Source organism: Parasteatoda tepidariorum, chromosome 6 (genome assembly GCF_043381705.1).
Source record: "Parasteatoda tepidariorum isolate YZ-2023 chromosome 6, CAS_Ptep_4.0, whole genome shotgun sequence".
Lineage (NCBI taxonomy): Eukaryota > Metazoa > Arthropoda > Arachnida > Araneae > Theridiidae > Parasteatoda > Parasteatoda tepidariorum.
Genome location: NC_092209.1, coordinates 57,702,735 through 57,725,584, shown reverse-complemented (window position 1 = coordinate 57,725,584; position 22,850 = coordinate 57,702,735). Strand labels below are relative to the sequence as shown.

Below are 22,850 nucleotides of genomic sequence, written 5' to 3'. Positions count from 1 at the left end.
ACAAAGATAACTAATGCTCCAGGTGTATCAGTTATCACATTGCAATGATTCACACGTTGAAATTGGATTAATTGATTGAAGTTTCGTTGTGCGAGGCCGGTGGTAAAGATAACGATTTTTTTCAGCGAAATTCAAGAAGTATTTCATTATGCAAATTTCTTATAAAGTACTTTATATAAAATTAATAAAAGTTTTACTTAATCAACCTTTATACATAATTTATTTTTAATTTTATAATTAGTATGAAAAATAATAGTCTGATAAACAAGTTAGATAAATGAGAACAAATATTTATTAATACTGCCAAACATAAATAAAAGTTTATTCTCAAGAATTTGTAAATGTTCTCATGTAACGCTTATTTTTAAAATAATATCTTTTTCTCAATTTTTATATGTTAGAATCCAAGGCCAGTGGCCAGAGCAACTTCTCGACTCAACGATAGATTTTTGAAACATAAATACTTAGTTATTATCAAGGAATGAGCTTCATGGCATAATGGCTAAGCATCATCTCTTGGCATTTTTTGAGCAGCATTCTTATAATTCTTGAAAATTTTAAGTATTTTGAGAATTACCCATATAGTGTTTACTTTTAGAAACATTAAAAAAAATATTTAAGAATTAAGCTATTGTTAATAACATATAACATAATTAAATTATTTCCTATTGAACTATTACTTCAGACATTTAATAAAATACAATTAATTTAATGTAAATCATTATTACTTTTTATAAGTAGTTTTCACTAAGGGTGGCTAGTTATAATCTAGAATTATAAATTCTTTAGAAGAGTACCACAAGGTACATATTAAAAATAATTAACTTTAATTTTTCATTATTTTTTAAAGGAAATGATCTGTTGAACACCTTGAGCAACCTAGAAATAAGAAAGCTCCATAAAAGGCAATACTTTGGGAATTACTGTATTAGAATTATATTTGTACTAAATTGTGAATATAATAAAAATTTATGTAAACATTGCTTGTTCATACAAACAACAAATAGTAAAACACAGAGGTTTGAAGTACATACTTAAGGATATCTATTGATTTCTTGAAAAATATAAATTTCAGTTATCCCATCCCTCTTTCAAATTTTAGGTTTTCATTACAGACAGGAGATATTTATTATAATAATTTAGAATTATAAGCTATAGCTATTTAATATAATGAGAATTAGCACTAGAGAGTATTAAATTAGTTAAACTAAGGAAAATAGTGTATTTCAGCGTAATATTACATTTTCCATTGTATAATAGTGAGTCAAAAAATTAAGTATCTTAAGTAAAGTAAGTTTTTTTATACCTTTTCACACGTTCTTCTATGACCATCCATTTCTATCAGCTCAATAAAATCATAACACAAAGAACATTTCTCAAGGCGAAATCCACAACTTAGTTCATGTTCTTCAATATGTTTGAAAGGAAATTTAATTCCACAATGCTCACATTCCACTTTAGATTGACATTTTTGCTTCTAAGAATAAATATGGAAAATAATAATGAATCAATTGGTATTGCAATTGTCAAAAAAATAAAAAATTATTAATAAAGGAGAAAAAAATAAAAATCATAATTTTATAGATGCCCAAACAAAGTTCAACAAAGGGATTTGCCTCTGAAAAAATAGGGAGATATAGACAGTTTTCCCAGCTACATATTTAAATTAATTCTATAAAAATTTAAACATAAGATAAGAATTTTTTTCATTTCATAATTCATTTTTGTTTTTAACACAATCAAAGTCTAACACAAAAGATAAAGCCAACCTCAATTTTAAATATGTTTGTAAATTATAAGTTAAGAGTTAACAAATTATTTAAATTTTTCTATTATTTTTATAGGTCTAGATCAGTGGTCGGCAACCTGTGGCTCGCGAGCCACAGGTGGCTCTTTTGATGTAAAGTTGCGGCTCTCCAGTTCCATACGAAAAAATTAATAAATTGTTACCAAAGCCCTTAAAAATAAGAAAAAATATTTTTAAGTACCTAATTTCTCAAGAGCTTTCTATTCTTATAATCGTTAATTACAAACCGCTACCCTCAGGCCTGTCGTTAAGCCCGGTTAGAGGGGTGTCTCATTCCGACTCGATTCCGAGTATTCACCCGGAAAAGTGGCAAGTCTGTTGTCTGTTTGAGCATGCCGTTACCGACACCATGAAAAGGCACAAAAAAAGGATGATGCCTGCGACTCTGATCTTGTGAAACAGCAGACAAAACCCCGGAAATTTCTGTCAACTTGAAAAATCCAGGGTGCTTTAAAAGTATTTATCTAGAAATGCCTTTTTCTCACGTTTTCTCTTGCTCTTTCTAAGAATAAAGACAATATCTTTGTCCATGTCGTTAAGAAAGGGAAGGAAAGGGCTCAATGCACATACAGCTGTGGTTTTCTCTATATGACTGTCCAGTTTCTTTTCACTCACCTCCCCAGTTACTTCACTGACCTGTCTTTAACTGTCCAGTACCAGTTTACAAGTACTTAGTTACTCAAAGCATATCTTATAAATTAATATTATTATTGAATGTAAGTATAAATTTTTTATGAATATTTACTATTTGCAGTCTTATTGTTTAAATATTAAGGTAAAATTAAATTTCATTAAATATGTTGTTATTTTCTTATTAAATTAATTCCTCAATTATTGCTTCAAAATTTAGGTATAAGACTTTTTTCAAAAAAGAAAAAAAAAATTTTTTTAAAAAATATATATGGGTAAAAATTGATTTTTATGAAGTAGATAAAAAAATTTTAATCTCTTTTCCACTGTAAAATGATTAAAAGAAAGAAAAAAGAGCAATTAAAATTTTTTTACGTTATTTATATTCATTAGTAGGAGCTTGAGATGGAAACAGATAAATCACATTTGAATTCTAAATATAGGAATTCTTTTTCCTTTTTTTAAATAGTTATTTACTAAGCTTTTTAATTTTGTGTTTAAAATAGTAATTTATTTTTAAATTTAATTTTTTCAGTTGAGATTATTTTTCACAGATCTTATTTAATTTAAATTTCAAAAATCAAATTCTATATTTGTTCGTAGCAGTTGTTTTTATAATAAGTTCAAACTGCAATCCTTTATGAACAAAACTATACTAATGCTTATTTTATTAAAAATGTAATGTGTTTAAAAATAGAAAAGCTGCAGTTTTTTTTTAAATAATTTTTTTTCTATCTTTTTTGTTACTATGTTGATGTATTTCGTATGTATTTAATGTTTTTTATTTATATTTTAGATTTAAGTTAACAATTTTCCATTTGTTTAAGTTAATTATTAGTAAAAAGAAACTTAATATTTTTGTAATTATGTAAAAACTCAATTCACAGTTTTGTATTAAAAGGCACGATAATTAACAAAATAAATAATTAACAAAATTGTACTTTAACTACCTTAACTAGAAAAAAAAATTTTTTTGCGATTTAAGGGTATTTTTTTTTAATATTTTAAAAAAAGACTTGAACATTCTTCGGTAAAGCATTATTTACAAATCATCAAATTTTAAAAATATTTATTTATGATTTATCACGCTGCAATGTTTGAATACATAGTTAAATTTTTTTAAAAGTTTAATTTATTATTTATATAGTATTATTTTTATATAAAGAAATATTCGTATAAAAAATTTAGCATTTTACAAATTTAAGGCAAGAATGCGTGAAAAAATTTATCTGTGCTTCCAAAACTAGTTCATCCCCCCCCCAGAAAAAAAAGAACTATTTCTGTATCCCCATTCAAGATTTTAGTCACAGCTCTTATATTAATAACAATGTAAATTATAAAATGAATAATAAAAATAAATAAAATTATTAAATGAAAATGAAAAATAAAATTTTAGTAATAAATAAGCATTAAAAATAATTATTCGCAAATCAAATTACTAAAATTAAATAAATACGCATATAATATTTGAAATGCATCAGAAAGAATCCTACTTAGATTAAGAGTTTAAAAAAAATGCACGAGTCATAATTGATGTCTGATAATTTTTCAGTTTAATGTTTCAGTTTAATGAATAAATACTAATTTAATTTTCATCTACATTTTTTAAAGCCTTTGATGTGTATCACATGTTATTATCATGTAAAACATGATGTTATGAAAAGACCACCCTTAATATAAATTTTTATAAACCTTGTCAAAAATAAAGATAAAAATCTACTTCAGCGGATGTAGTAAATTAAAATTTAAAAGGGAAAAAACAAGCATATAAATTTAAAAAATATCTAATGCAATATATTGATATAATCTTTATAATAATAGTAATAATAACAGGCCTGTTTAATTGCCAGGTGAATGTTGAAGTTTTTAATTTATAAAGTTATTTAATTTGGTAAAAAATCGTTAATCGCCTTTTTACACTCGCCTTCCTCAACAGTGATTTGTTTGTTTTCGATTGTTAAAATTCTAACGTGTGACCTCTATCCGTTCGTTTTCGCGTTCACTTGAAACAAAATTTCTTTAAATGCATATTAAGAGCGGTCACTCCGAATTACCTGCATATTATTAAATTTAGCAATCAAATACATTAATGTTGTAATTTTGCGTATAAAAGATATTTAAAATAATAGAAGATCGTTACTTTCAGTGACTTTTATTAAATTAATTTTTTAAAAAAATGTTAAATTATTTGAGTTGGAAAGCTCGAGGCTCTATAAATGTTTACAATAAATAGAAAATAAATAGAAATAGAAATTACAATAAATAGAAAAAGTACGTGACCATCGTTTCTAGCACTTCATCATAAGTCGATTTAACGTTTGCCTTGAAAAAAAAATGCAAAATTTATTTAAATGTTTAATAATTAAGTGCTTAAAAATTGTTTTTAACAATAACAAGAATAGACGGTACATATTTCTTAAAAAAGGAAAATTGTGAAAAAATTCTGATATAATATAAATGAATATTATTACGGAATTGCTATGAAAAATTAAAAAGAATTATTATAAAATCTGTCTGATAAGATTGTGTTTCGTTGCACATTTAATAAAAAAAAATCGCGTTTTCTGTTGAAAATTTGACAAGAATTAGTAAGAAAATTTGCAATTTTCATCGAATTTTAATGACCCAAATATTCTTATCCCCCCCCAAAAAAAAAAATAAGTTAAAAAAATTAAAAATTAAATAAAAACTAAATTTTAAAAAAATTATTAGCGTATTTTAAAAATAAAGAATAAATATTATTCTGTATTCAAAACCGTTTTTTTTAATTAAAAATCATATATACATAAAAAAATATTATAGTATTAAATCAAAAATTTTCAGTGGCTCTTTAAAAGCGGGAAATTTTGTAAAATTGTAACTTTTGGCTCTTTCATTTCAAAAGGTTGCCGACCCCTGGTCTAGATGAAACCTATTTCATGCAAAATGCATAAATTTTTGCACAAAATGCAAACATATAATTCTAATGCTGTTGAAGATTTTGGTCATAAAATTTTGTAGAACAGAATCCCAGACTATAGAAATTACTTTCAAGCACCCTTTTCTTTTAAATTTTAACAACAGTAGAATGTATAAAGCCTTTGAATGATAAGTTTTTTCAATATTTAGGCCATAATGGAAATAATTTTATCAAAATGCCCAGAAGAAAATTAATTTCCAAGTTCCTAAATTGGTCAATAATTTATATTTAGGAAATGTTTTAATGCCTATAGATAGGATTTTCTTTTTGATATAAATCTTACATAAATTTATGTTATGAATTTTTTTTTTTGACATTTTTATTGTTTCCAGTTTTTACATTTTTTTAAAAAATAAAATGGAAAGTTTTCAGGCATTATTCTATTTAGTTGATTTCATAGCACTTTATATTTTGCAGAATAAAAATAGTGATTTGGAAGGCAATAGGTAACATGCAGAAGATTAAAAGAAAAGGAAAGTATTTATCAACTTTCTTAATAAAATCTTTTGAAAACTTTTTAACGTTAGAATAAATGCAGAGCGCAGTGCAGGTTATTGTAGAAAAAGTGGTGAAAAAAGTGACTAAAATTTTTTAAAAAGTGAGAAATAGAGACTTAATTTAAAACAGTGTTAATATTCAGACAACATCCTAATAAGCTTAAAAATATACATCTAAAAGTAAAAAAATCTGTTTAGAAACATTTATTGCTGTAGCTGCTTATTGCTTAAATTTAATGCTATTGAAATTTTTTTTTAAAAAATTACATAATAAATATTTTCTAATTTTTCCAAACTAAAAAAAAAGTTGCATGTTTAACTTTAGCTACTATGGCTTAAAGTATTATAGCAATGAAGCAGTGAAAGTATACAACAAAAATATTGTTGCTATCATGTAAAGTCAATACACATTTATTGAGATGTGCTTCTCTTCAGGAGTAAAAAAAACGATGTTTCTAAATAAGATGTAAAGAACTGGAAAAACTTTAAATAACTAATATTGCAAAAAAAAAAAAGTACTTTTAAATAGAAATGGAGCCAAATGAATGTGGCATAAAGTGATTAATGAAATAAAAAATAACAATATCATATTAAAAGTATCAAAATTGGAAATATGTGTGAAAATGAACACATGTAATCATTGTCCTAAGTTGGTTAAATTCGAAATATGCATATGTAATAACAGTGCATAAAAAATATAATTTAAAAAAATAAAAATGGTTGAAAGAACTCTCAGGGGAAAAGAACTGGAATCACGATAGAACCAAATGCGTTAAAAATGATTTTTGAATAAATCATTAACAAATTGTCGTTACTGAAACCTGAAATTTGAGAGTCGTTACAACATCACATTGATCAGAAATATAACTTTGTATTGATATAAAATTAAAAGAATGCAAAAACTGTCGGAAAACAACTTTAATTTACAACGTAATCGCCTTGAATCTAGTCTGTAAAAAAAGTTAACTTTCAGATGAAAAAGGCAAGTAATAATAACATCATATTCAAAAAACCACGAGGAAAAGGCTGAAAAAATCATAAAAATTCCCATGAGTACCTAAAGTAAACACTGGAAATAAAGTTATAAAAACGTATTTGAAATCAGGATGAAATCAAATACGTCCGAGAACGATTTTCGAATAAATCATTAAAGAATAGTTGTTACTGAAATACGCGTCACATAATAAACATTGTATTAAATAAATTTTGGAGATTCGAAAAACCATATTAAATATTTTTTTAAAATGGAACTTTGTCAATCATTTGACTGATAAAACGATTACAAAACCAATTAAATTTATAATGAATTAATTTGAAATTCTCCAATTTAAAATTCGTGTGTCATAACATTCTTCATAAAACAGCACAATTTGAAATACCACATAGAAAGGACTAAAAAATTCTTAATAACTACTGACATCAAAAATAAAAAAGCATCCAAAAGTGTGAAATTATGTGTCAAAAAAAGATTACTCAAATTCGCATGACATAATAACATTTTATTAAAAAAGAATCACATTTTTGAAAAGGGAAAAAAATAATAAAAAATAATAAAAAATATAATATAAAAGTAAATATTTTTATTAAGTTCTTTCTTTTGAAGAAAAAGAACGTTTAAGCACTTTTAGTGTAAAATAAGAACTTTTAATAGTGCCTAATTTCCATGATGCAAAATTATGATAAACACATTTAAGGTACGTATCAACCCTACAGAAAAAAGAAAATTCAATTCAAGGAGAAATAAACAAAATTTCCATGTTCTGCAAGCCCATAGCAGATAAGAAAACAAAAGTTAAGATAGATGATGAACAAATTCATTCTTCGATACAGTTAATGGCTCTCTTGCATTTCAAGAGGAATTAATTTGAAAGTGGAAATTGTCTATCTTTCTTCACATATTCAATCCTCTTCTATACCCCACCTCTTTGAGTGAGTCCTCTTTTACTAGAGCAAGAGAATTGTAATATCATGGGTTTAGGGAAATGTGAAATCTTTCTTTTGATTGAAATGGGGGTAAATATGAAATTTAAAAAAAAGTGAAATAAGTGACTAAGTCTTAAAAACAGTGAATAAAAGCTACTATTTAAGATAGTGACATTAAATGAGAAAATTGACTCATGCTTAGCCCTGTAAATGGTCAAGTTTCTAGGATTATAAGTTGAAACCAAAGATAAAATTTTTTTAACCTTCATTTGGCAGAACAGAATCACATAGAAATTAGTCATGTAATAAAATTAGATGTTTACTCTAATAAAATAATAATGCTGGTTTGTATCAATATTATAACTACAAATGCAAAGTAGGTATAAAATCCCTAATTTGTGATCTTCCTAGCGAGTTAAAACAATAGAAGATCTTGACTTTGAAATGAAATGGTAGAGATAGAATAAAAAGTAGATGTATTTAAATTGTTTTTAAATATATAATACACTTAATTTTAAATGTATGCTTTTGTTTAAATTATTACCAATTACTTTTACTAAATAAAATCTCATAAGGGAATAGAAGAAAACATTACTTGTTCACAAATGCTTTGATGGTTATCCATATCCTTAACTTTCACTGCAACATTGCACAATGGACAAGTTTTACAATGAAAATCACAATTAGATTCATGGTCAGCCAACTTGTTAACAGGAATTTTACTACTACAATGTTCACACGTTGCTTTAGGATATTTTCTTGTCTGCAACAGTAAAATAAATAAAATTCTTTATAGCTTAAAATTAGAAAAAAAAAATTTCAAAATAACTTATTAAAGCAAAGATAAATTCTAAATTTAGAATTGTAATGGTATTTAAACTCCATTAATTGTTCAAAGTTATGAATGCTTGGTTGCAATTATTAGTTAATTATAATTTAATAAGTGTGTAAACTCAAATTTTTTAGTTAAATTAAAACAAATACGTCGTTTATTGGTGTTATACCGAAAAATTGGAACTGAAACAAGCATTTAAATACAATAAAATAATAATTACTTAAGTCAGTCAATCATTTAAATAAAAATCTTTTTAACGTTTGATTGAATTTGGCTTAATTTTTAAAAAACTGTAACATTAAGATGCTGAAGTTCCACAGATTGTCTTTCATCTTTATAAGTTAAAATTTCATTTTATTTAAATAAGTTTCTAATAATTCGTTTCAAGTAGTGCAATTTAAATTTTAGTAGAGTGGTTAATTGATTGTGTATTTCAGAAGTTATACACATTCTTCCCTGTTTTTGACAATGTTTAAATACAACTATTTCAAAGCACGCTATGCAGATAAATTTGTGGAGAATTCTCAATGCAGAGGTGCCTTCTCCTGTGGTCTCAAGTACATGGATGGCATAGAAACTATTAAAATGCTAGGCAGGGAAGCTTTGTATGGGCAGGTTAAACCTTTCTCTATGCTTAGCTTCATAAACATATAAAAAAATACTTGTCGAATAATGTTCTTCAAATATCAAATATTGATTAATCATAGATATCAGTACTGTAAAAAAGCCTTGAGATAAATATCTGTATCTAGTTGAAAATACGAATAAGAATTTTGCAATGCTTTTATTTAATTTAACGTCAGTCAGTTCATACACTATAATTAAGGTAAGAAATTTAATTAAATAATTAAAACGCATCAAAGTGAAGTATTATTATAGCTTGAAAGCATTTCTCCCTAAACAAATTAATATGGCAGAATCGGTGATGGAAAAATTCCTCTCAAAAACTTCACAATTCCTTTCATTCCTTCCTCCATGACTCTTAGGTGGTGAAACTTGATTGTTTGTGGAAGTTTTTTTTTTCAACTTCAATACAAATCATGAAATTTTAATTATCAGAGGTAGAAAAACATTTTTTCCCGAATTTTATTTGGCAAAAACAGTATAACTCAACAGAATTAGATATCTGACAAATAAAATAATTATATATATAATTATCGCATTTACTGAGATATTTGTTATCACTGCGAGAAATCTAAGTTTTAAACACTTTGGAAAGGAACCCTGGCTGAAATAAAATTGGTAAGTTTTTTTTTAAAAAAATAACAAAATGGGAGTTTTTCAAAGTCTATTAATCTCCTACGAAAATATTGAAAACCAATGAAAATACTTTACTAACTATACCTATAGTTTAATAAATGACTTATTACTGAATAATATTATTTCAATGTAAAGAAGAATTTATACATTACTTGTTCACAAGTGTTTAGGTGAATGTCCATATCCTTTATCTCAACAGAATTATTGCACAATGGACACTTTTGAAAATCGCAGGTAGATTGATGTTCCTCCATCATTTCAGTGGGAATCCGACGATCACAATCTTTACAAGTAGCAACAAGATACTGTTTTACCTAAAAGTGAACCACCAAGAATAGAAATGCATAATATTGCACCATATAAGCAGAAAAGTCTTGAAAAAGTAGGTTAAATTTATAAAGTTTTCACATTGATAAAATTAAAAAAGAAAGTCACTTGAGAGCAATTATAATGTAATTTAATTCTTATGCCAGGGGCCCTACCATGAGCTACCGGGAATGGAATGAAGATTCCCGGCTGGAAAGTGAAACCGGGAAAGTTTGGTTCCATGAACGTTCAATACCGTACCATGAACACTCCCTTGGAATCGGACATTCCACGATACCTCGCTCTCAGGGCGTGGCTAAAATTTAACCAATCACACGATTTACTTTAGATTTTCTTTTTGAGTTTGGCAGCATTAGCATGAGTAAAACGAAACGAGCTTCTGCTATTTAGATAATATTTGTAACGATTTATTGTTTTCTTCTTATAATGTTTTTTGTTTTCATTAGACTAAAAAGAACATAAACTGCGAATACTTTGAAATATTCTTTAATTTATTATACATATAATTTATTACTAATTAAAAACTGTCATATTTAACATGTATAATTCGTAGAATAAAATCATTTTTTTTCATAATAAATATATCTGATATATCCTTTAATGCATTTCACTGTTTGTTTTAAATATTTTTTAAAAAGTACAACTCTTAAAATAATGATTATATTTTAATGAATTAAGTTTCAAAATTTCGTGCCTGAGTTCTGCATGTAGATAAATTACTGATTATACTAGTTTTTAAATAAAAACTAATTGCCAGAAAGAAATAAAATTTTATCAGACAAAAAATTAACGTTTACCAATCGGTATCTTAGAAATTAACTTAATTTCAGAAAAGTTCATTAGTTTTCAATTGAATTTGTAACAATATGAATGACTAAAGTTACTACTTTGCTTATTACTTTGGTTTATTTGTTACATTATTAAAGTGATTGTTTTTTACTGATAGTTAAATAAATATGTTCACAAGAAATTAATTTATAGATTTGTGTAAACAAAATTTTCGTGATTTGTAAAATCTTTTCACGTTTGAAATACTACTTGCACAGCTTTTATAGTATATATTTTAATGGAAGAATGAGAATAAAAGATTTTAAAATGAGTAAAAGAAATAGTGCATATTTCATAAATATTTTTCGAAGCATTTTTATTCTATCTTTTTTTTCGCATTTCTTATTATAAATAAATTGTTTACTTTATAATACATCATGCCTGTAACAAATTCCTTTAAATTTGCTGCTATCTGATTATAGTATAAAAAACTATCGTTCGGAATGAAGTTAAATACTGTTGAATTAAAAGTTCATTGAAAGAAAATTAAAAAAAGAAATGATTGGAACTTCAAAAAAAGGAATTGGTCAAGTTATATATCCCAGGTAATATAAGATTAAAAATAGTAACAATTATCATATAATAAGAGCATAATTATATTTAGTTTGCTGTAATTTCTTAGTTAACTCTCAAAGTATCTTTTCGTTCACACGAAACAAAACATCTCTTAATAATCGTCTTGAAAATGGCTCGGGCACGTTTATCTTTTAGATATTTTGAAATCTTCCCTTATGAAATAGAAAATAATGAAGACATTCATCGGCGAAATATCGTATCTAGTTCTAAAAAATTCACCATTCCCTCCAAGAATGAGGATTCCGGGCAGTAGACATCGGCTGGAAGGAAAACCGGTTGTTTCTTGCCAAGAAACTCTTTCCAAGGTGTTCGTGGTGGGGGAAAATAATTCCCGTTGGAACGTGACGTCATTCCCAGATGGAATTTCATTCCATGGAGCTCATGGTAGGGTTCCTGATGAATATTTTATGCAATGAAAAATTAGTATTAAAATTAAAGCATCTATAATAAAAGATTTAGTGTGGCGATGCATTTCACTTATAATGCCAGAACTTTTTGTACTAGAATGAGAGGGATAACTTTAGCGCCTAATCCTAAAGATCATTGGAAAAGTTTTTAAATTGGTTTGTTAGAAAGATGCATGAAAAAAGAATTTTTGTCATAGGATTTAAACATTACCCACAGTTACATACAAATTTCAGATTATTTTTTTATTAAATTATTTGAAAGTAAGTTACAATTAATGGTTTCATTTAATTTAATTAAAAACTAGTTTCACAGGGAATTTATAACAAGTTTATCATCAATTATAATTGATTCATTAGGTTAGGTAAGCCACAAGTAAAATCAACTAGGATTTTGAAAGCAACGTAATGTATTTAGTACGTTCATAGTTTGTTTTGTTTAGGAGCAAGTTTTAATAAACCTAAATAATATTAAGTTAACAGTTATTGAAAAAAAAGTTTGGGGCTAAATAGCTTATTCATTGAAATTGTTGCTTGACTGTCATAAATTTTTCTATCAAATGTTGGCCATGATCAATAGCATCATTTTTAATGTCAAATAAGACAGAGAATTTTGTTTTGATGAATAATTTAAAAAATTGTGTCACACTTAATCTAATAATGAAAAGTTGCTAGATAAACTAAGGAATAAAAAAAATTCAATTATTCAAAACTTTTCAATTAGGTCGGTAGGGGTAAGATCAAGTACCTTGATTGTGTCAACATTGTGGACAAACTCTGAATTACACTTAATTATTCAAGAAATCTACCATATTGGCCTGTTTTTGTTGATTTTTTCAAAGCGTCTGCATAGATAAGTTTATTTTTTGATATCAGCTCTCAAATGTTTTGTTTTTAAACCAGTTTTTTTTATTGATTACAGTTATAAAAATTTTTTTAGTCGAACTTATATTAAGTTTACTAAATATTTATACTCCACCAAAATTTAAGGATTTAGTCTAATAGTACCCTTGTTATAATTCAATAATCTCTAATCTCACAATAAAACTGGGTAATACCCAGTCTTACCACCTTAATGTGCGTTTATACTGGGTAGACGAAAGCTGCAGTTCAGCGAAGGAAGAAATATAACTGCATCTAAGGCTAAACAAAATGTTTAATGAGCCTTACAATAAAATTTATTGTAGGCCCTTTCCCAAAAAGTTTTGTTTTCATATTTTGTAGAATTTGAAACATCTCTTATACATAATCGCAGTTTTTCACTGCAAAGAAGGAAATTCGCTACAATTTTCTTTTAAAAAACTAATTAATAAATGCTATATTTTCGAGCAGAATTTTTGTGGGAGTTCTAGCAGCTCTATGACAATTGTCTCTCATCTTCTTTAGTATGACCTTGACCACATCATAAATAAATTACATGAGCAATTTTCGTAAATTTTCATATAAAAGTCTAACTTTTTCACTGGAATTCTAAAATTCTTTAATTTCTTATAGAGTAAACATTTGTAACAGGTCTTACTGCACTAGTGGAGTAACGCTGGGTGATTTTTCTTTTTCAGAAAAAAATCACTTATAAAAAAAGCAGTACATCTATGACTTCTGAGGAATGATATATTCCACACAACTAAACAATAAAGATATTGATTAAATTAGACAGTTTCTAGGTCACACAGTTTAGCTTCAACAGGCCTTCGAATCTTTAGCTATCCCGTCTTACCCTAATTTCCCATGTATATTTTTCAGTTACATGGTGTCAATTAATACCAATTCATTGATTATTAAATTTTTTTTACATCAAGAGGATAGAACTCAACTAGAGAATAATAAATTATTTAGTTTTATAAGTTTGAAAACTTAATTTACGCATTACAAAAAAAAAAACTATTACTTGTCCACACAATTCCTTGTGATGTTCCAAATCCTTATATTTCACATATTCATAGCAGAATGCACATTTTTCACAGCGAAGATCACAATTTGATTTGTGGTTCTCAAGAATATTGGAAGGAAAGGTTTTTCCACAATGTTCACAAAGTTCAGATTCATTTCTTAGGGCCTAAAATGTAATAAAACGTGAAAAAAAATATATCTGATTTTTTTTTTTTTTATAAAAAATTTTATTCTAAATCCAGTTTGATATATTGACATTGATTCCCCCTGGATATATATTAATAAATGATAAAAATTGATAAAATTTCTGAAAAACTACACACTCCTTATTTCTCTTGCCATTAAGATAATATTTTTTTACACCATTTTAGTTAATAATTCAGTGATTTAGTGTTTTGGAATTCAAAACATCTTTTTACATAATAACTTTTCACAATTCTTCAAACGTATTTCAACTTTCTTCCTTGATTTCATTCTTTTATACATCGTCAAAATCTCTTTCTTTGACTCCTGTTGTTTCAAAAATTGTTCTTGGTCAATTACTATTTATAATCGTCATGTTCTTATTAAATGCCTCAGGTTAATAATACTGAGATTCTAATGCACTTCATGAAAATGAGTGTGAAATCTAGTGTATTTGAAAAAATGATGAATTGAACAGTCGAAATAGAGATTTAGCACAATAAAAATAATTAATTTTTTTAGAATTTTAGGGAATTAATCAGGAACAAAACAGTGATTGAACAAAGAAAGCAGTGATTTTTTACGGTACTTAATTATTCATTCAATAATGATAATAAGGAGATAAAGAGTTATTTACAATATATTACATCAACAGATTTGCAAGGCATTTTAACATTCACAATGAAAAAGAAAAATGATCTAACTAGAATAATATTTTAAATTTAATCAAATTTGAGAAGCGAGAAGAGTCACATATTGATCCAATTGAATCGTTTATTGTAGAATATCATACTCAATTTCTAGTATGTAGATTTTGACAATACTTCAAGAATAAAATTTTCATGTAATGTAGCTTTTCCAAAGAAAATTGTGGTGACAATTTGGGTAAAGTATAGTGGGATAATTGCCAAATTTAGTACTAATGCATTTTACAACTAAGACCTATCCCAAATCATCACCAACAAATACAAATAAATTAAGATAAAAATATTTGTCTGGAAATAATGATCACACGGGAGATAATTTACTTAAGCAATTTTAATGATGATTAACTCAATTATCAAGATTTACTCATTGAAATAAATTTGACCACGTGGCATAGTAAAATAAGGTCATAACAAATTATACTAAACTAAATCAACATGTGACAAACAGATTTGGAGAACATTTAAAGAAAAGGAATTGCACTATTGCACTGCTAGAGTCAATTGAATTTTAAGTCACTCATCTTGCACAGGTGCTAGACTTGGCTTGAAATCTTGAGGAGCTGATAAAGTATTTGTAGGTATCAGGTCACTATTCTCTGAATATATATCAATTGTGTCAATTGGATATATAAATTTTTTTTTTAGTGAATTTGTATAATTTTGAATATTGATAGGAACTGGCAATGGGAGTTTATATCCCCTCCCCGAACTTGTCAGATTACAGGGGTGATTGTGAGTCCAAATCAAAATTCCGGAAAATTTCTTGAGTTAAAAAAAAAAAAAACGGTTTAAATTGAAAAATTAGAAAAAAAATTTTTACAAGGTTATTTTCTTCCTTTTTCTCAATATTTCTTAGTTTACCTAAAATATATTTAAAATTTTACACATACCTATGGTGAAGTAATAAAAATTTACAAATATGTCTTTCTTTCTTGAGTTTATGATTATAGCAACTATTAACTGATAAAAAATGAATATTAATCATGAATATAAGCTTATAAAGTATCTCTCTGTCTCTCCCTTACAAACAAATAAAATAAACTGTGTTTTTAAGTTCCACCTTTGAAAATTTGATTTCCGGAAACTTCTGTGATCAATAATTTTTTTAAACGTCTGGACGTTCGATCTCCGGAAACTTCCGGATCACTGTTAGCGAGAAATCCTGAAATTCGGATTTTTTCCGGAGCACAATCAGCCCTGAGATTAAAAGCCAATTAAAAGGTTATTGTTAACAGACGTTTTTTTACATTATTGGCACTTTATCAAAAATACATGTTTAAAAAAATATTAACAATAGAGCCGACCCTACTATATCCAATATTAATATATCGAGAATTTGCAACAAAAATAAGTTTCAAATTGTGCTTTATAATTAAACAAACCTTGCAAATTTGTAGTAAATTTGGACCAAAATAATAGGTACTAAGGGACTTAATAGTTAAAAGTTAGGGACTTTTTAGAAACCCCCTCCAAAAAAAAAAAATACATATCAAATAATAAATGGAGCAAATCTAGTAATGGTAGAAAACATCTGGAAAAAGATATTTACAGAATATCTCACAAATTAACTTTTTTATGATTGAGTAAAATTAATATTTAAAGTCACAAAAAAGTAAAATTATAAAACCCTATATAAGTTTTGATGCCATAAGATACTCTTTCATCAGTAAAATGAAATAGCAAGGTCAGTAAACATAGATATTAAATTTTGAGAAAGGTCACTTTAACTGGCAAGATAAATATGCAGTTAAAAAAGTGCAAGTAAATTAACATGACAGTTAAAAAAATTAGTAATTTCCGAATATTTGAGAAATGTGGTACGGCTGTGAGATGACTGATTATCAAATAAATGTTTTTGATGATATGAAGGGTTTTCTGGAAACCATATTAAAACATGAAACAAGTTAGTGAAAAAATGAGGTGATGAAAAATCGCAAGCACAACAGTGTTTTCCATTAGATAAGGGTTGGGGGCTCTCGTTACTTGACAAAGTTTTAGTGTTAATTTGAGCAAACTTTAAGAGCACATTTAGTTAGTTCAATATAGGAAAGGAAACATTCAAGTGTAATTCTATGAATGCCTACATCATTTTAGAAGTTAATGGGTTGTTTTAGGTTCATGAATATAATTTTGTTAGCTGGAATAAAGATTACTGGGAGTTAAGTTTTACAAGAATGTTTGATATTTGGAAAGTGATTCTTGGAAAAACCGAAGAATAGGTTTAACAAGTTTAGATTTGACACCCTGAACACATTTCAACAAGTGAATTGATAATCTTGCACAATAGCTTTAATGTAATTGATCTTGTACTTCAATAAGTTAGATAAAGAACAAATATTAATTAACGACTCTGTAAACCAACGTGTTAAAGGTTGCAATTTATGATTGGGTGGATAACAAGCAACAGCAAATGGTTTGCCATGCACAATGGTTTGTAAACAGTCATCTTTATGAACCTTTTTAGACAAGTATGTCTAAAAAAGGAAGGAAATTGTCAAATTCCATTTTAACAATGAATTAAATGTATGGGTGAATTCCATTCAATTCTGTCAACTTGCTTTAGGGCAGACACTGCCATCATACGCATTAATTTTAAATACACTGCTCAAAACAATTACAGGATATAGTGAGTATTGTATAAAATAATGGTAAAAGCAAATTGTTTTTGTGTACATAAAATGGAAAAAGAGAATCACAAATGCAATTTTCACTTATTTTCAAACTATGCAGTATGCAAATTTTGAGCTTGACGTCAAAGACGACACTTTAGTGCCTGCAAATTTCATTTGAACTTCAACTTTAAGTAAGATAAAGAGGAAAATAATGATCGACATTCAGTAAGCACGTTATTTCGATGAGTGGGATGTCTCAGAAACTTGGAGAGTTGTTGGTGGGAGAGGGGGGTAAATACATGCCAAATCTATCGGAGTTTCACAAAGTGTGATTTCCAGGATCTGCAACCATTTTTTGAAAGGCCGAAGATCAGAACGAGGGCGTATCATGCAACAACACCCAATCACCCCCTGGAAAGAGTTTTTCTGGGGGAGTGGGAAAGAATACCCCGGCCCCTCATTAATAACCTCTTTGACTCGATACCTCAAAAGTGTTCTAGGTTGCTGGCCATCTGGGGAAATCATACTCCCTACTAAAAATGAGTTTCTTTTAAAAGAATACCCTTTTTTAATTGTTTTTCTCACATGCACAAATAGTGTTTTTTTCCCTTTTGTACCTAAATGCTGAATAAAGTATATTTTCTTTCTGCCTAACAAATGTCCGTTTTATATCATACAGCCTACTACATCTGTTAATAATGTATAAATTATTCAAACAGTTCTCCTGGTGCAAGATCAACCCACAACCTCAATATGCTTTAAATTGTTTTGAGTAGTGCATATCTAAATTTTCCTGGTAAAATTTGAAAAAAAAATTGATATCATTAATGAAAAACTGGGGACTTTAGGGAAAAGTACTTATAAGGAACAGCTTCATAAATAGAACCCATTTAAGAAGAAAAAGAACCAACTGGCAATTCTGAGAGAAGAAATCAACGATACTAATGCTCAAAGTGGTTCAGGAAAGAAATATGAAAAATGCATTTTTGATATTCTGTTGTTGTAACATTGAATAATAATTTGTTGTACACTTGCCTTCAAATCAAACCTAGTCATTGCATTTACATCATTGAAAAAAGGTAGAGAATAAAAATATGTACAATCAACTCACTGTAAAAATGAATAAACCCTTTTATTTAATTTGAAAGAGATTAGAAGTAATTAATTAAATTTAGGGAATAAAAAATTTAAGGAAAATATAATGCCTACAACTACAATGACATTCGACCTATACTTAAATACAGTCAAACTTGTTTACTACAAGTATTTAATGAAATCTTGGGTATAACTGAGCAATTTTAGCTAAATGAAAACTTCTATGTGAAAAAAAACTAGAAATAAAATCTTGACACTACAAGATTAACTCAGACCCAAAGAAAAAATTCTCAAATTCTAATTAAAAAATAATTTATTGACACAGTCAGAAATTAAATATTAAAATGTGAGTGAAAATTTTATTTCTTTGGAAAGACTTAACAATCACTCCCTAGATTCAATTTCAAAAATTACATTCAGATAAACAATTAGAAGGATATCATATATTTTGCCAAGAAACACAACTAATTGAAACACCAAAGCTATAGTGGGACAACAGAAGTGAAATTATGAATGATAACTGCAATTATTGCCCTAGTTTCTGAACAAATAAAGTCAAATGTTATCCATATGAGATTAAATAAGAGTAAACTATTTTAAAAAAATATCTAGTTTATTTTTTACAATACTATTTCTAACAATTTCGGATACTCTGAGTTTAACATGCACTCTGATTTAAAGAGTAAATTTACCTGATCTTAATATAAATTTAATTATATAATTATTGTTATAAAAAATGGTTGGACTGTATTGGACGAATCGTTTGTTAATGGTTATGGGATAAAGGTATTTCAAAAATTGGACTAAGTTTTAATAATTATTTTTATATGAGGACATTAGAAAATTTGTAAAAATATGTACGTCTTTTACACGAGTTCTACCAAAAAAAAGTAGATAAAAACAGATTTTTAATTAAAAAACAAGTGACTTATTGCTTTGAAAGTAACCAATGACAAATACATCTAAAACAAAAATATGGCAGAGTAAAATTTAAAATTTTATGAATGATTTTAATTTCACATACTCCTAGCTACAATTGAATTGCATTTGTTTAGTGTGCAAAATTAAAAAGGACCGCCCTGAAAAACGTTTGGTCTACTAATTCGATCTTCACGCTCTGGGACTCAATCTTAAGATTCGAACGGGTTACCTCATATATGCTAATTGATTAACACAGGCAACATTTTAAGTTACTAAATTAAACACAAAAACTTGTTTTTCTGAATAAACATGCCTTTTTTTTTTTTTTTTTTTTTTTTTTTTTTTTTNTTTTTTTTTTTTTTTTTGTTGGATACGAATTTTTGAACCCCAAAATATAGAAAGTAGCCTCAATCTGGGAAATATGGTGCTAATAGTTGGTTTGAAAGCAATCTTAACTTTGGATTTATTACTGTTTCTTTTACTTTTTGTGTATTTCACCATATCTCGAGAACTATTTATGTGAAACCATAAAATTCCCTGATCCAAAGATAATTCCATGCAAAATACAAATTTTAATAATATTTATTATTTTTCATTATTTAATTTGATAACAGTCGCAAAAACGTTTAAAATGTAAGGCATAAATTTTTTTCCATCATTTTAAAGAAAACAATTTCAAATGGCACAATACAAAATTTGAGTAAAGTCGGTCAAACAGTTCCTGAGAAATCAAATTTAAATAAAAGACTTTTTGAAAATTCAATTTCTCAGGAATTATTTGACCGATTTCACACAAATTTCGTATTTTGTGAATTAAAATTTTATACCTTACAATCCAAATTTTATTTTGACTATTATCAAATAAAATAATGAAAAATACTTAATACAAGTTATATTGGCATGGAATTATATTTGGATAAACAAATTTTATACTTGTGAACAAATTTTTTTCAATTAGCTTAAATAGTTCTTGAAAAATGATGAAGTATAAAGTAAAATTAGCATATAGGAGACCAACATAGGACTACTCTTCTGATCTAACTTCTGGAACCATATTTCCCAGATTGTGGCTACATCCTATATTTTAAAGGGTCAGAAATTCGAATATGTCGGAAAAAAGATATGTTGATGTGGCAAAAGCATGTTTTTGTGTTTGATTTTGTAACCTAATATAGCGTTTGCGCTATTTAATTAGCTTATTTGAGGTCACCTCTTCAAGCTTTTAAGACTGAGTCCTAGAACGTGAAGATTTAATCATTAGATCAAAGATGATTCAGGGTGGATCGTTTTTTTATTTTGTGCACTGTACCTTAAGCTTATTCTGCTTTAAATTTGTAAAATTGAAAAACTAAGATATAAAAGTAATGAACTACCATGCAGGTCTCTTTGTGATTGTATTTATCCTTCATCTTAACAAACATATCACAAGATGGACATTTTTCAATAAGTTCTGGACAATGGTTCATGTGATAAGCTAAGTAGCTTAAAGCAAATGTTTTATTACAATATTCACAGGAAACAGGGCGTTCATCAGAATCACTTTCCTAAAAATCACAGAGTTAGTTTAACATCACTTTCGTAAAAATCACGGAGTTAGTTAAACAAACACATAATCTAATAAGAGGCTTTAAATAATCATTATCATTTAAAAGTTATTAGTGTCCTCTAAAATGTCACAAGGTTTCATTAATTTCACTAGTTCAGTTAACATTTCCCTCCAAAATAAGAGGCTAACGTAAATAATACTCAATTACGAGGTATTCCTTAAAAACTGATCTTAAATAATTTTGAAGAAAACAGTCATAAAAGTATAAATTGTTTACAAATTTTTTTTTATTAAACTGATTCAGTGCCTAAAAACATGTTCAGTGCCTAAAAAATAAATAAATAAACAAACGTCCCTGAAAAACTTAATCTAATGATTGTATCTTCACATTCTAGAACTCGATTGTAATGGTTCAAGGAGATGACCTCAAATAAGGTAAATAATTAGTGCATGCAATATTTTAGAGCTACAAAATCAGACTAGAAAAACGTACTTTCTTTGAACTAACATATCTTTTTTCAGCTCATTCAGATTTCTGACCCCAGAAATATAAGGCGTAACTGCAATCTGTGAAATATGGTCCCAACGATTTGGTCAGGAGAGCGCTACAAAGTTTGGACCCCTTAATGCTAGATTTACTTTTTGCATGTTTTGCCATATCTTAAGAACTTTTTAAGTGAATTGAAAAATGTTTGCACACAAATATAAAACTTGTTTATTCAAAGATAATTCATGTAAAAGTAACTTTTAGTAAATATTAATCATCTTCATTATTTTATTTAAAATTAATTGGCAAAATTTTGAATTATAAGGTATGAAATTTTTTATGTCAATTTGAAATATGCAATTTTAAATGGCAAAAATACGAAATTTGAGCAAAATCAGTCAATATTTCCAGAGAAATCAAATTTTAAAAGTATGACTTTTTCAAAATTCGATTTCTTAGGAACTATTCAAACAATTTTGCTAGAATTTCGTATTATACCAGGCAACAGATATTATTCTACATTCTTTAGAGTGACGAAAAAATTGTGTACCTTACAACTAAAATTTTTTCTCTTGATTATAAAATAAAAAATATTAAATGAGCAAAAGATTTTAAATTTGTTTAAAAGTTTGAGATAGGATGAAATACACAAAAAATAAAATTAACATTGGGGGGTCTAAATTTGGACCACTATCTTGACCAAACTATTGGAACCATATTTCCTAGAGTGAGGCTGCCCCCTAAATTTTGGAGGTCAAAAATCAGAATTTGTGAGAAAAAAAAGTTTTTATTTAGAGAAAGTACGTTTTTGAGCAAGACTTTGTAATTTTATCGTCTGCACCAATTAACCCTCTGATTCCGATCGAGTCCTAGAATTTGTGTCCCTTCATTACGGGAGTTTTCTGAAAGCAGTTTCTATGATTGAACTCGTCCAAAACTATCTTCCTGTGAGGGGTTGAAGAGGGGTCATCGTTTTCTCGCAGTTGAGTATTCAAAATCACTCATGCGGCAAAGGAGGGGAATTGTTGACAAATTAGAACATTTACATGAAATATAAGTTTTCCGAAAATAAAAGTTTAGCACCTTATTGGCGATTTTCAAGTAGAGGAGTAATAAATTAAACTTTAATTTTTTTCTTTCTTTTATTTATTTCGTTCTTTCTTCCTTTTTTTCTATTCTTTCGACATTTTAAATAAGAGAGGAAGACTCTTTTGATAAGTGCCGAATATTCAAATTATCTCATCCGTTTAATTTTTGTATAAGTACAGCGATTTATTAATTTTATTTAATGCAACATGGTTTATGAAATCTAATATTATGATTGTGTTATCTTTAAATTTATTTCTTAAATAAAGAAATTAAT

The 22,850-nt window shown here is 27.1% G+C and overlaps 1 protein-coding gene across 10 annotated transcripts in view; it reads right to left on the bottom strand.

The window, feature by feature from the left end:
• Nucleotides 1-22,850, bottom strand: part of LOC107451983 (uncharacterized) — a 111,023-nt gene that overhangs the window by 65,519 nt on the left and 22,654 nt on the right. For 6 of the 10 annotated variants that reach the window (XM_071181610.1, XM_071181612.1, XM_071181611.1 and 3 more), the window contains 5 exons: nucleotides 20,828-20,998; nucleotides 13,935-14,102; nucleotides 10,064-10,225; nucleotides 8,412-8,579; nucleotides 1,307-1,477 (listed from right to left, as the gene is read on the bottom strand). In XM_071181610.1, coding sequence (XP_071037711.1) covers nucleotides 1,307-1,477; nucleotides 8,412-8,579; nucleotides 10,064-10,225; nucleotides 13,935-14,102; nucleotides 20,828-20,998 — 840 coding nt within the window. The remainder of the gene's footprint in view (nucleotides 1-1,306; nucleotides 1,478-8,411; nucleotides 8,580-10,063; nucleotides 10,226-13,934; nucleotides 14,103-20,827; nucleotides 20,999-22,850) is intronic. The other 4 variants (XM_071181613.1, XM_071181618.1, XM_071181616.1 and 1 more) reach the window with 1 other exon arrangement.